This window comes from Dendrobates tinctorius, unplaced genomic scaffold (assembly GCF_039654945.1).
Source record: "Dendrobates tinctorius isolate UK_male_01 unplaced genomic scaffold, ASM3965494v1 ptg000062l, whole genome shotgun sequence".
Taxonomy (NCBI): Eukaryota; Metazoa; Chordata; class Amphibia; order Anura; family Dendrobatidae; genus Dendrobates; species Dendrobates tinctorius.
In genome coordinates, this window is record NW_027361730.1 from 35,935,092 (window position 1) to 35,949,045 (window position 13,954).

Consider the following 13,954-nt stretch of genomic DNA (forward strand, 5'->3'; position numbering starts at 1 on the left):
TGACTGCAATTTGCATCAGTAAGGAGAGTGGCTGAGAGGTGATGTTTCTTAGGTGCAATCAATGAATAATCAGTTTAGAGGGAATTCAAATTCCCTACAATGAATCTCCTACAGGTCCCTCAACTGTTATTTTTTTCTAGTAGTATTGGCCTTCTCGTATGGGTGCTTTTTGTGTCCCCTTGACTGCTGGATCTGGGTGCAACTGCAACCTCTGCACTCCCTGATTCTAAGCCAACTTCAGGCCCAATTGAAAAATACTTTAACAATAATTGTACTCTCCTCCTTGTCCCCACTACTTCACTTCTGGTCTGTCACATCCAAATGGATTGTACACGAGGTAGATGGGCTGCCCATCTCCATTCATTAGCTTTACTTCCACTGTCAGGGAGTGAAAGTCTGTAAGTCATGGACTTGTCTTTTAATTGCCTTTGGTTAAAATCCCCAAGTCAAAATCTAACTGCTGTAACATTTATCCATTCTAGGTGATAGCCCTGTAAGCTTGTTGCCAAACCGCATATCTATGGCCTCTGGGGCTGTGAATATGCAGCAGACTCCTACAGCCGGAGTGCGGACCTCTTCAGTGGAACCACTGAAGGAGAGGCTGGAGTCTGGTGAGCCTCCAGAGAAGCGGGCATCTCGGCCCTCAGTAGAAGAGCAGCAGAGGCTCATGCACCAAGCTCTTCAGCACAACTTAATGAACATGGCCCGGCAGATACCAATGAAACTAAAGATCAATGGGAAGGGTAAGTGACATTTTCTGCACCCTTGTAATGCCTGGTATTGGAGCTGTACTTGCGAAGCTATTAAATTTGAGAAATGTTGAATTAATGTTCAGTCATTTCCCAGCAGCACAGGATCGGCAGGACACTTCACTCAACCTGGGCACTGGCAGCATCAACATGTCCATTGAAATAAATGGCACAATGTACACAGGTGAGTTGGAACTTTGTGGAGCGTATCTAGGCATGGTCACATCTAATATTCCCAGTAAATAATTTATAGTATCAATATGTGCAGATGCCAACCCCCTCCCCACCCCCACTTAAATATGTTTTTTAAATATTTAAAATAGCATTTTAACAAAACATTTTTGGCCCTAAAAAAATTCCCAAAAATGGCAGAGCAGCTCAGAAACACAACATACAAATCATCATATTTTAGACTTTCAGCTTGCATTGCTCCATTGCTTTCTAACAAGAATGGCATAAGCCAACCTTAAAATGTATTCACTAGACTATTTTTTTCCATCCATGTGCACATGAGCGATTTTCCATACACAGCGTGTCTGACCCTTGCAACGGTCGTGTGAGTACACCCTTAAGATGTTTCCGTAAGCATACGTTATATCCTAGAAGGGATGGGGGGGCTGCCGTCGTGGACAGGCAGTAACACAGAGCATGTATTTGAATGGCAAGCATATAATATTACATTTCTCCTACAGCCGTGTACAGCTGCCTGTAGTTTGTCCCAGTGATAACAATGGTTTGTCATGAGCTTCTGAAACTAGACTAATTGTGATGAGCTTTGCACTGGGCCACCGTCTGTAAGAAAAAGGGTTAGTGATGAGACTTCCCCCTCCTTTTTAAAGGGAACCTGTCACGTGAAAAAACTCTATTAACCTGCAGATATATCCGGTCTATCAAAATATAAAATAAATTAATCTGATCCGTAAACGACGTAATGAGAAAAAAAAGTAAACTCCAGAATTAAGGGTTTTTTTTTTGCATGCCGTAACTTTACAATAAAATGCAATAAGAGACTGTCAAAATATTGTGTATACTCCAGAATGGTAGCACTAAAAAAAGAAACTCTCCACTCAGGCTGCAAAAAATAATCTATCACCCAGCCCTAAATCCAGAAAAATGACAACACTAGGGCTTTGGCAAATGCAACAAAAACATTTTTTTTCATGCAAATTTCTGAATTATTTTTTTCACCACTTAAATAAAATAACAAGACAAAAAACAAACCTATCCATGTTTGGCATCTGCATACTCATACTGAACTGGATAATCATATTGCCTGGTCAGTTTTACCATACAGCGAACATGGTAAATAAAAAAACATTGTGGAATTGCACTTTTTATTTGCAGTTTAATGGCCCCGTTACACACAGCGAGATCGTTAGTGAGATCGCTGAAACGTCACAGGTTTTGTGACACAACAGTGACCTCGCCAGCGATCTTGCTATGCGTGACACATAGCAGCGACACACCCCCCCACCCCCGCTGGATATCGCTGATTGTGCTCAAATGTCCTAGGCCATTTTTTGATCGTTGGTGTCCCGCTGGCCAGCATGCATCGCTGTGTTTGATGCTGTAACAACGGCGAGCAACCTCGTTGGCGACTCAGAACTCGCGCCTATCGAGGTCTGAGTCGTCAGAATAGCTGCTGTGTGACAAGGTCCCAACGATCACCGAGGTCGTTACACAGATCACCATATCACTGCTGCGTCGTTGAGTAGATCTGCCTGTTTGACAGCTTACTAACGACCATGTAACGACGTACCAGCGATCCTTACCAGGTCGTATCGTTGTCGGGATCGCTGGAGCGTCGCTATGTGTAACGGGACCCTAACAGCACTTGGAATTTTTTTTTCCCCTTTTCCAGTACACTATGTGGTAAAATGAATTGTGTCATTCAAAAGCACAAACCCTCACATGGCTATATTAACGGAAGAATAAAAAAGCTATGGCTCTTAGAAGAAGGGAAGGAAAAAAACAAAACAAATGGAAAATGGCCCCAGGTGAAGAGTTTAATAGTGTTTTCTCACATGACAGGTTCCCTTTAAATGGCCTTTAGTTTAGGATGTGAATGAATTTAAAAAAATAAAAATCTTGTACAATGCACTCCTTTGCATATATCTTGTAAATCGTGTGTGTACATATTTTCTCTTGTAGGCATCTTATATGCTCAGAAGCCTGTTCCTTTAATTGCTGGCTACACTGGGCAAAGCGGGGGAAGTGGCAGCAGCAATACCTCCCAAGCGTCTCAAAGCCCCACTTCCTCCAGGGGAACCCCAGGAGCTGAGCCCTCCACCAGCTGGTCCCTCTGAATAGGAGGAGATAAGCATGATGATACTACTTACCTCCTCTGCGAGAAAGCGTTACACAACCGTACCTACCTCAGCTTACAGGAAGACTTCAACTCCGCTTACCTCACCTTAACTAAAGGTTTCACAACCGATTTTTACCTCATTCTCTGAAGGCATTACATAAATTCATCAATGGGCAGGAAGAATACTAGGCGAAGACCCGGTGATCAGCCTGCCTTGGCGCGTCAGCTCTGACCTACTGTTCGGTGTTTTGGGAGCATACATATGCAGTAGACCTGCATCATTCTCTGTCCCTTTCCCAAGTTTTGTTAACATGAGAGGTAAACTTCGTACCGCTGCATCAAGATCTTCTTTGATCCATGACAGCAATCCTTTTCTTGTGCATTCACACATGTACATGGGGAACTCTGGGGATGTTTGTTGTACCCCTCTTCTTTCATATTCAGCACCATTAGACAGAGATCCTGGTGCTGAAATGATATAAAGTGCTTAAGACAGTAATGATTTTACAGGACAGTTGGCTAAGACGTGTTAGGTTTTAGCGAAGTTCAATCTTGTGTTCAGAAACAAGTTTTAAGTTCACCTCTGTCTTTGATAGTGCTCATGTTTTTAACGCCTGATATCTTCTGATGTGATGTGGTGTTGGTTTGACACTATATAGCTTCAGTTACATCATGTTACTATATCAGTAAAAATAATCACCTATACAATCAGATTGACGGTGGCAACAGGAGCTGACGTTTTAGGACCGCCATCAATAATGGTGATTTTTTTTTTTTTTTATACCTCCTTTGTGCTAAACTAGATTACGAATGGCACTAAATGTAAGTCTGCCCAGATACATACACAGGTGGCCAAAACTGTGGAAACCTTTTGGCAGAAAATGCATTTTTAATGCTTGATCTCTCATAACACCAGATATTTTTAACACCATTAAAATTATATATAAATGGAAAGATAAATGTTGAATATAAAGCAACACATTTTCTGAAAGAATTCATAGTAGTATAGCAGTTATTGAAAAGAGTGCAACGCATAGAACTACACTACTTGGACAACTTCTAGTCATACCCGTTGTTTGGCCAAGATAAAATAATAATGCTTATACTCGCCACCTGTGCCATTCCTGCGGTGTCGCCACTTGCTCTTCCGGGGCTCCGGTGCGCTTGTTGTGATGCCGGTGCCCAATCAGCGCTGGCATCATTGTCCCTGCCTGCTGTTGAATTGAGCATGAAGTCAGAGAGCTGCTGCAGCCCGGATTTCCAACTTCATGTTCAATTTATCTGAAGGAGGAGACAGTGACACCAGCGCTAATTGGGTATTGGGGTTCACGTGTCGCAACAGCCGCACATGAGACCCAGGAGAGCGAGTGCTGATGCCATGTGAACTGCGCGGGCATGGGAGGCGAGTATGTATAGGTTTTATCATTTTATGGGGGCCAAACATTTTGATCAAGACGGGGTTGTCCTAGTAGTGGACATCTAAGGGGACCACTTACACATACCAACCAGTGGCAGTAAACAACCACCAGCTGGGAAACCTTCACTGATTGTCATTTAAAAGACTGTTCACAGGGGTAAGACCGCCTTATCAACATATGATATATACGTCATATGTCTACTCCCTGATTTTTAATGAGCTTAAGGTTAGGGTTGTTTCCAGTCTATTGTGGCCGTTCATTATCCCGAAACCTCTTTTTACACCCAGCAGCAACGTGCATGAAATGTAAAAGCTTCATCTTGCAAAAGATCACGTGCAGAAGCCTTTAGTTTCAGCTCAAATATTTCATGTGTTTTTTGGCTTTTATAGTTCTATTAATGACACAAATTGTTGCTACTTTTTTTTTTTTTTTTTTGCAGCATTTTTGGTGAATTCAACTTTATTAACATGTACTATAGGCAAATCACATATAATCCTACTGAAAAAATGCCGCTAAAAACACAGGTGTTTGCGACGTTTTTAAAAGCAGTGTTTTTACTGCCAAAAGTGAAGGTTTTGGCTGCAGAGGAACACTGCAAGAACAGTTTGTGAACGTGCTATTAGCCTGTGTGCCCACAGTCAGTTTTTGACGCTGCTTATTTTCACTGTATCAAAAACACAGCGGCTTTACGGTTCCAGCAAAAAAAAAAAAAAAATTCAACGTAAACTGAAATCTGTAACATGTCAGTGCCTCTTGTGAGTAAGCTAAGTTTTAGCTGCAAAATTTTCCCATAGACCTATTAGATTTGGAAAATCCACAGATTAAAAAAAAAACCACACACATTGATTTTCTTGTTTGAAAATGCATAGAAAACTTAAGTAATCCACACATGACTATCCATAAAGTTTTGTCAAAGCCAAATACCAGCAAGTATAAAAAACAAAGCAGCTTTTTGTAAAACATGACACTCCAAAAAAAAGATAAAAACGCATGTAAAAAAAACCTCAAACGCAAAGAAAAAATACAAGTAACCCAATATACATAATAAGTGTAGAAATGGGGCAGAAAATCTGAAACATTAGAAACTCTCCAAAAGCTCAATGTAGCCTTAGACCGTTTTTAATTACTATTTCACCACCCTCTGTTGGGCGCTTTTACCTGTCCTTACTGGTCTGTTTTTTACTGACTGATTCGTATTCTTCAGAAGTTTCAACATACCTTGTTTGGCACCATTCCCATTGATAGTGATTTTTCTTCTAATTTCATCATAGTTGTAATAATACACAATTTTATAGTAATACAAGAGAAACTGGTGTTAATTAATGATCAAACCTTCAAAATGGTTATTTTTTTTATATGCAACAGGATTCCACAATTTTGGCCACTATTTTAATTTCAAAGTTGGAACCTTACATATCGAGTCTAAGAGGATGACTTTTACAATGAAATATTACAAAATTGCAATGAAATGATGTTTTATCAGCAGTTTCTCAATTTCGGAGTGACCTGCTCTGCTTGGAATAAATTGCCGCGGAGCTCTGGGCACACTATACTGAAGTTTAAGTTGAATTTCAAATCACATACTAGGTGATAATTCTCACTCAGGAATCCTTCTTCCTTTATCAGTTTTATTTATAAATGTCATTTTTTTTTTTTTTTTATTTATCACGTGTAGTAATACAGTTCACATTTATTCTGGATTTTAACTTGATTTCAAAATATTCAATGCAGGAGTTCAAACAATGTAGATAAATTAATATGCTAGAAGATGTAAAAAAAAAAAAAAAAAAATTAAAAAAAGAAAAAAAACTTTTAGCTTTTTTATGTGAAAGATATATTTGCTAGATTTCCAAAATATGGGTCCTCTGTGTAAGATCAGCAGGCAGTTTAGTTTGAAGTTAGTGTTATGTTGGATAAGCCAGATCTATACACTGCATGTATACAATGCCCAAGTGGTCCCAGAAAGCACTGTGGGGGTAGGGGGGAAGCGTGAGGGTGGGTTTGGATAGCACATTCTCACAGATGCCATCTTTATGACAATCTTGTTGCCTGACAAGGCACGTTGCATCTTCAATCATGTTTGTGAACATTTTTTCTTCTTTTATTGCATTTTGTTATCCTAATGGATATTTAATAAAAATAAATACCAAGGGAGGGGGGTGGGTAGTCCATGATTTGGAAAGGGTAGCTGAAGGAGTATGTTGGCTAAATTTTCCACTATTAGCCCTATTAAGAGATTCCTCATAATTTAATCCTAAAGTTGGATTAACACATCCACATTTTGAGGTCCTAGTGCGGATGACCATGCATGGACCGGACGTGCATCTCCTGACGCGAACTTCAGAACTTCATATATGTCTGAGGCTGTCAAGTTTGCGTCAGGAGATCAGCAGCTTGGGCCCTGCATCGCAAGAAGTACTCGGATCTCAAGATGTGGATATGTGAAATCGGGCTCAAGGTGATGCATGTGGCAACTCTTTGTTTTTGAAGGTTTTTTTTTTGTGGGAGGCAAAAATGTGCCTATTGCTTTCTATCATCTCTCATCAGCCCTTAGGTCTTTTTCCAAAAACATTCTGCCTTTCTCTCTGTGAAGTAACTTGAACTGATTACCATTTGTCCCAAAGACTACATGAAGGCATCCCTGTCGATGGGTGTTCTGCCCTTTCTCCCTTCCTTACTGTCACGGTCATCCATGGTGTGTCTACCTCATGTGTCAGCACACTAGCTGTCATTTGGTGAAGAGAAGAATATTTTCCTGTTACTTCAGTTAATTTAGGATGAGACATTTTAGTTGCTCTGTAACAGGTACAGAAGTTTCACTTTTCTGCTGCTAATTTTAGGAATGTAAAGTAGTGACAGACACCAGCAGTCATTGTGTAGTTCTACAGAGAAATCTACTTTCTGGCTTATGCATATTTTACCTTTTTGGAAATGTTTTATTTTTCTTCTGAAATGTAGATTTTGTTTTATTTCCTTTTTTATGTATAAGAATACTTGAAGCACCAGGCGCTTGTTATGTAAATTTCACTGACCACAACCAGAAGTTTCCATTTTGTCTCTTTCTGAGTATTGCTACCCAATTTGGTTTGAAACCTACGTGAATATATCTGAAAACTGTGCATCATCCAATTTTGGTGCAGTGGAAAAACTGTAAGAATAGCGTTGATTTCTATGACATATGAGGCATTTTGAGCAGCTGGTGCTTTTTTATTTTTATGTTTTACTAAACATACCTCAGATACCAAATAACCTCTCATGGAGATGAGACACTGAATTTATCCCGAAGAATTGCAGTGAGACCTACTGACAGTCCTAAAGATAAGGAAAATGGGTGTAGTGTGTCCGGTGGAAGTTTTGCTCCATGGACACAGTTCTCATTCTGTAGGCCTGACTTGCAAACCTAAATCATTACCTCAGTAAAAGTTTTATTCTATTTTTAAATTGCTTTAAATATTTCAGCCTTTTAAGTGCTAGAGCTTGAAAGACATCACTTTGGCTTTAAAAAGGTTTATTATGGGTTTTTTTTTGTAATATTTGTGTGGTCTTGTGTATTTTTTTTTCCTGTGTATATTTTTTATTGTTGAACCAAAGAACCTCGGGGAAAGGGAGGGTATATGTTTTAATCACTATTTGCAGCCTTAGAAGTAAAGTCTGAATTCCAGGCACGCACTGGATATCAGAAAGAAAGGGCAGGGTGGGAATAAGGGGAGCAAAAATTTGCCGCTGGTACAAAGATTAACATTTGTTCAGGAAATTTTTATTGATTTTTTTTTTTTTTTTTTTTTTTTTTTTTTTTGCAGTAAAGTCACTATTAAATGAGAAAAAAGATCAAAGTCTTTGTGTCTTCATTTGTCCACTACATATCACATTTACACTCACACATCCCATACATATATACAAACTTCAGGCATTTGACGACAACTCAAAACTGCAAACTGAGCCAAATCTTAACGGGGTGTATCTTGGAACCAAAGAGAAAAAAAAAGGATTTTCTAGGACTTACATCCATAAAATAAATCTTTTTCTTAGAAATCCATTTAGAATTGGGGGAAGGGGGGTGTCCATCATGAGGCTAAAACCTTATACATTTCTGGCATATACTACGCCCCTAAGTCATAGATGTGTACCTTACACTGTGTTAGGATTTGGCATGCTATTACACTGGCTGTCAATATTTCCTGGAAAACCCCTTAAAGCAAACCTGTCAGTAGGATTTTGCTACGTAAACTACAGATAGTGTCAGGTCAAGGCTGATATTCTGATTAAAATGATACCTTGGTGGATGAAATCAGTCTTGTGGTTGTTTAATCTGTATTTGCAGTTTACTGTTAAGGAGATTTTCATGCTCCGCGGCCGACAGTGGGAGGGACTTTATGTGGTGCCCTGCTTAGATATTCATCCTTAATGGTTTATAACAGGTCACTGATTCTTCACTGAACTGCCTCCTATTTTACATACAGCATTTAATAATTTTGGATTTTGAAAAAAAAATTACCTTCAGAAAAATGGCTGCGCATGCACAGTATCATCTATCACTTGCCAATAGATGCTACTGCGCATGCGCCACCAATTTGCTGAAGTTACTTTTTTTTTTTTCCTAAAGCCAACAATATTACATGCTGTATGTAAAATAGGAGGCAGGTCACTGTTTAGGCACATCAGGGGCTCTCCAAACGGGACATGTCCGCTAATGAATCCAGGAAATTGAAATGGCGCTTCTTTTCCGAGCACTGCCGTGCGCCAACAGTAGTTTTCTCACTCATATTGAGTTTCGGCATACTCGCGATAAATTGCACAACAAATTATATTGTGCAATTCCTCTTATTACTCTTATGAAAATGCAGGAAAAATGTGACTTTTTTTTTTCAGTTTTTTTATTTTTTTTTTCACCGCTTAACATAATCTTCTGTGAAGCACCTGAGGGTTCAATGTGGTCACCACACATCTAGATCAGTTCCCTGAGGGGTCTAGTTTCCAAAATGGTGTCACTTATGGGGGATTTTCACTGTTTAGGCACATCAGAGGCTCGCCAAATGTGACATGATGTCCACCAATTGTTACAGCAAATTTTGCATTCAAAAAGTTAAATGGCGTTCCTTCCCTTCAGAGCTCTGCCGTGCACCCAAACAGTAAGATTTCCCTAACATATGGGGTATCTGCATGCTCAGGGGTAATTACACAACAAATTTAGAGGTCCATTTTTGTAAATTTTGTTGGAAAAGTAAACAATCGCTGGTCAACTTTTAACCCTAAAAACTTCCTAACAAAAAATTTTGGTTACTAAATTGTGCTGATGTAAAGTAGACATGTGGGAAATGTTAATTATTAACTATTTTGTGTGACAGAGCTCTTTGATTTAAGGGCATGAAAATTCAAAGTTTGAAAATTGCAAAATTTTCACCAAATTTCCATTTTTTTCACAAACACAACTCATAGCAAATAAATAAATTTTACCACCATCATGAAGTACAATGTCATGAAAAAAAAATCTCCGAATCATCGAGATCCGTTAGAGCCTTCCAGAGTTATTACTTCATGAGAGTGACAGTGGTCAGAATGGTAAAAATTGGCTGGTCATTAGCGTGTAAACCACCTTCGCGGGTTAAGCAACCACAAGACATATTTGATCACCCCAGGTATTATCTTAATCAGTATAACAGCGCCATCCTGACAGTGTCTGTAGTTTACGTAGCAAAATCCTGCTAACAGGTTTACTTTATAGACAATATGTGACATTTTTACTACTAATTTTGGGGTTCTGGCTCTCACCAAGATCCATATGGTACATGGAGGCTTGCAGGTAATGTTCCATGGGGAAAAAAGGTATGCAATTAGTTTTCTTCCTTCTGGAGAAGAGCTAATATATTAACCAAACCTGACACCTGCCTGTACATGGCTGTGATGACTTTGATACATCTGTGGGGACACTTAGAGGAAACTATTTCTTGGATATCTTCAATGAGGACTAGTCGTTTTCCCCACCCAAGGCTGTGTCACAGGCATCTCATATAGGCAACCAGTTTCTTACTTATGAGAAGCAAGGACCCTGAAACGGCTTTTATCAAATGGGTTTTCTTCCTTCTGCTGGAGATCCAATTTACATACAACCACACCAGGGACAGTGGAGTTGCAACCTAAAGGATTCTTTTACTGCTAAGTAAAATGTAAACTATGAAGCTACCATATAGTATAAAAGAAGCACGCCCATGAAATGTTGTACTCGCTAAACCTTTCAAAATGTTTATGCAACGAGTGTAAAGGCAGGGTCACACGACCGGAATTGCGCTTCTATACATTAATTTTCATGCTTCCCATAAAAGTCCCTTGGGAGAAAACACCGTAAAGCGCACAGTTCAGCAGCATAATTCATAGTTGGCATGTGTTTTCATGAAAATGCATCCACTTTGCTTGAACGGTTAAATGCAGCGTAAAAAAATGCTGTCATTTTATACTATGTAGGAACATGCCCTAAAATAGAATCTCTTAGCAGACTTATACTGCACTGAATATAAAGTAGCATCATGATATGATGCCAATAAACCGCTGTGGACATTAATGGCGCTATATTAATGAGTAAAATAAACCTGCACCATGATTTAAGTATTGTTACCTTACCTCTCTATTATGTTAGATCGGGATTATATGAAAATTCCATCAGATGAGCTGTGGGGGTATTATTAAGCTTTGGCATCTATACGCTCCCCGACTAGTTTTCTCTCTATGCACCACAATACGGAGAATGCCAGCAGTGGTGGGTAAGAGAGCCTGTAGCTCATGAATGTATTAGAATATATAATTTTAAACATATTTTCAATTTTAGAATGATAAAGACTTGGAGGGAAGTACTGTCACAAAAACACTTGATAGCTTCTATTATGTGCATTGTGTGATATAATGGTTATACTTACATGAAGTTATAGGCAAGTTCTAATTCATGTGCCTTATATAGTCCATGTTTTTATGTAGGATTTTTTGGTAAGGGGGCCATGTCATAAGTAAAAGGTCATTTTTTTTTTTTTTTTAATTTTTTTTTAATTTTATCCTACAACTTCTAAAGTGTCTTTCCTTCCAGTCTCAATAGAGCTAAGGAGCAGGCTATTAAATGTTGACACAGGCTGATGTGAAAATCCTGCCTGCCTCCCTCCCACCTTTCTTATCAGACCGGTTCCAATGCCCGCTGTGTAGCATACCTTGCCATCATCTGCTCTGGGAACGCGGTCCCTGACTGAAAGTTCTTTCTATACTACATGACCCGAGGCTTCCATGTTTGATCCTGTAATGGACACCAAGGGTCTTGGAGTAGCAGCCGATCCAACTCTGGAAGCCTGGGAAGGTCAGTTACATGAGTTAATTTCTATGCCATTCCTTCTACTTATAAAAAGTGGACTGCTTTGCTTGTATATTTAAGTGTTTGAAACATTAGTACTGGTAGATGTAGTTAATGATTTTTTTTGTCTATTTTCTATGTTGCTATAAAAAGAAAAGAAAAAAAACTATTTGTCCAAATGATTAAAAAATGTTCCTTTGCGTTCGATGTTCCGCTAATAATAAACAACTGAAAATTCTTAGAAAATTTCAGCCAATTTTTGCGTGACACTTGGAGGTCTTCCAGCAAAAATCTGTTCATTATTACAATAACAAATTAGCACTTTGTTCACATTGGGTCAGTCTCCTTTACACTGACTCCAAGCCGGTAATGACTTTCTATTGACTTTGTTCAAGTCGTGCGGCTCTTGTTTTCTGGCTTGTTAACACAGGCTAGCAAACAGTGATGGGGACAGGGATATCGCTTTTCACATACAGTACATGTTATTGGCACCACATCGGCTTTACACAAGCTGATGTGCCAGCATTAAAATCAAATTGCCCAAAGAACGCGTGTTTCGCATACCACAGACCGATAATCAGGATCGAGCGCTCCTATGAATGCTAATTATCGATATGTCTAGAAGGGCTTTTATACTCCTCTATCTTGATCCTCTCCGACTCTTCTTACAACAAAGTCCTTTATCCAGTGTCCCCACGCCTATAGGACCCTGGGGTGCACAGGAGTTTTCACTCTGTAAGGGCTTGTTCACATAGTGTTATGGCAGTCCGTTTAACGGATTGCGTTGCACCGCGGCATTATTGTGATGTAACGAATCCGTTAACGAAGCCATAGACTGCCATAATATGGCGCATCGCTAATGCATGTCAAAATCACCATACGTTAGCGATGTGCTGTCATGCTGTGGCGGACCCTTGGACGCGGTCTGCAGCGTTCAAGGGTCGGTCACTGCTAGCGCAGGTGGAGAAGCTGCGCTAGCATAACGCGATCAAAAAAGTAAGCGTTAACGTAGTCCGATTAACGCATGCGTTGAACGGACTGCTCTAACGCAATGTGAACCTAGCCTAAAGGCCCCGTCTCACTAAGCGATCTCGGTAGCGAGATCGCTGCTGAGTGACAACTTTTGTGGCGTAACAGCGATCTCACCAGCGAGATTGCTGTGTGTGACAGCGATCAGCGAGCGGCCCCCCTGCCGGTATCGCTGATCGCTGCAAGAAACCTCTGGACATTTCTTTGGTCGCTGGTCTCCCGCTGGCCAGCACGCATAGCTGTGTGTGACAGGCGGGAGACCAGCGATCAGGTGTAAAAAATAATTAAAAAAATATAGTTATTCTCACCTTCCGACATCGCGTTCAGCCATCCTGCCTCTCTCCACGCTCCGGTCCCAGTGATCCTTTGCGAGAATGACCGCGAGATGTCACGGTCTCGAGGGATAACAAAGTCTCGCGGTCATTCGTGCAAGGGCTTCACAGAAGTTTATAATGCCCAGGCATGAAAATAAAAAAATCGTATTTTTTCCACAAACATGATCAATTAGTCCCCAATTTTTTTATTTTCCCAAGGGTAACAGGAGAAATTGGACCCCAAAAGTTGTTGTCCAATTTGTCCTGAGTACGCTGATACCTCATATGTGGGAGAAAACTACTGTATGGGCACACATCAGGGCTCGGAAGGGAAGTAGTGACGTTTTGGAATGCAGACTTTGATGGCATGGTCTGCGGGTGTCATGTTGCTTTTGGAGTGCCCCTGATGTACCTAAACAGTGGAAACTCCCCACAAGTGACCCCATTTTGGAAACTAGACCCCCTAATGAACTTATCTAGATGTGTGGTGAGCACTTTGAACCCCCCCCAGTGCTTCACAGAAGTTTATAACGACTGGGCGTGAAAATAAAAATATCGTATTTTTTCAACAAACATCTTTTAGTCCCCATTTTTTTTATTTTCCCAAGGGTAACAGGAGAAATTGGACCCCAAAAGTTGTCCAATTTGTCCTGAAAAATTATAGCTCACAATATGTGGTGATGCAAAAACTATTTTTACAATAAAAAGCGTCTTTTAGCGTGCGACAGCTGCCAAACATAAAAACCGCCATAAATAGTAAATCAAACCCCCCGCTATCACCCCCTTAGTTAGGGAAAAATAATAAAACT

General features: G+C 40.0%; 1 protein-coding gene across 4 annotated transcripts in view; it reads left to right on the forward strand.

Moving 5' to 3' along the window:
* The window catches only part of ARID3B (AT-rich interaction domain 3B), a 148,390-nt gene that overhangs the window by 50,639 nt on the left and 83,797 nt on the right, over positions 1–13,954 (forward strand). For 2 of the 4 annotated variants that reach the window (XM_073579531.1, XM_073579533.1), the window contains 2 exons: positions 483–743; positions 847–933. In XM_073579531.1, coding sequence (XP_073435632.1) covers positions 483–743; positions 847–933 — 348 coding nt within the window. The remainder of the gene's footprint in view (positions 1–482; positions 744–846; positions 934–13,954) is intronic. The other 2 variants (XM_073579532.1, XM_073579534.1) reach the window with 1 other exon arrangement.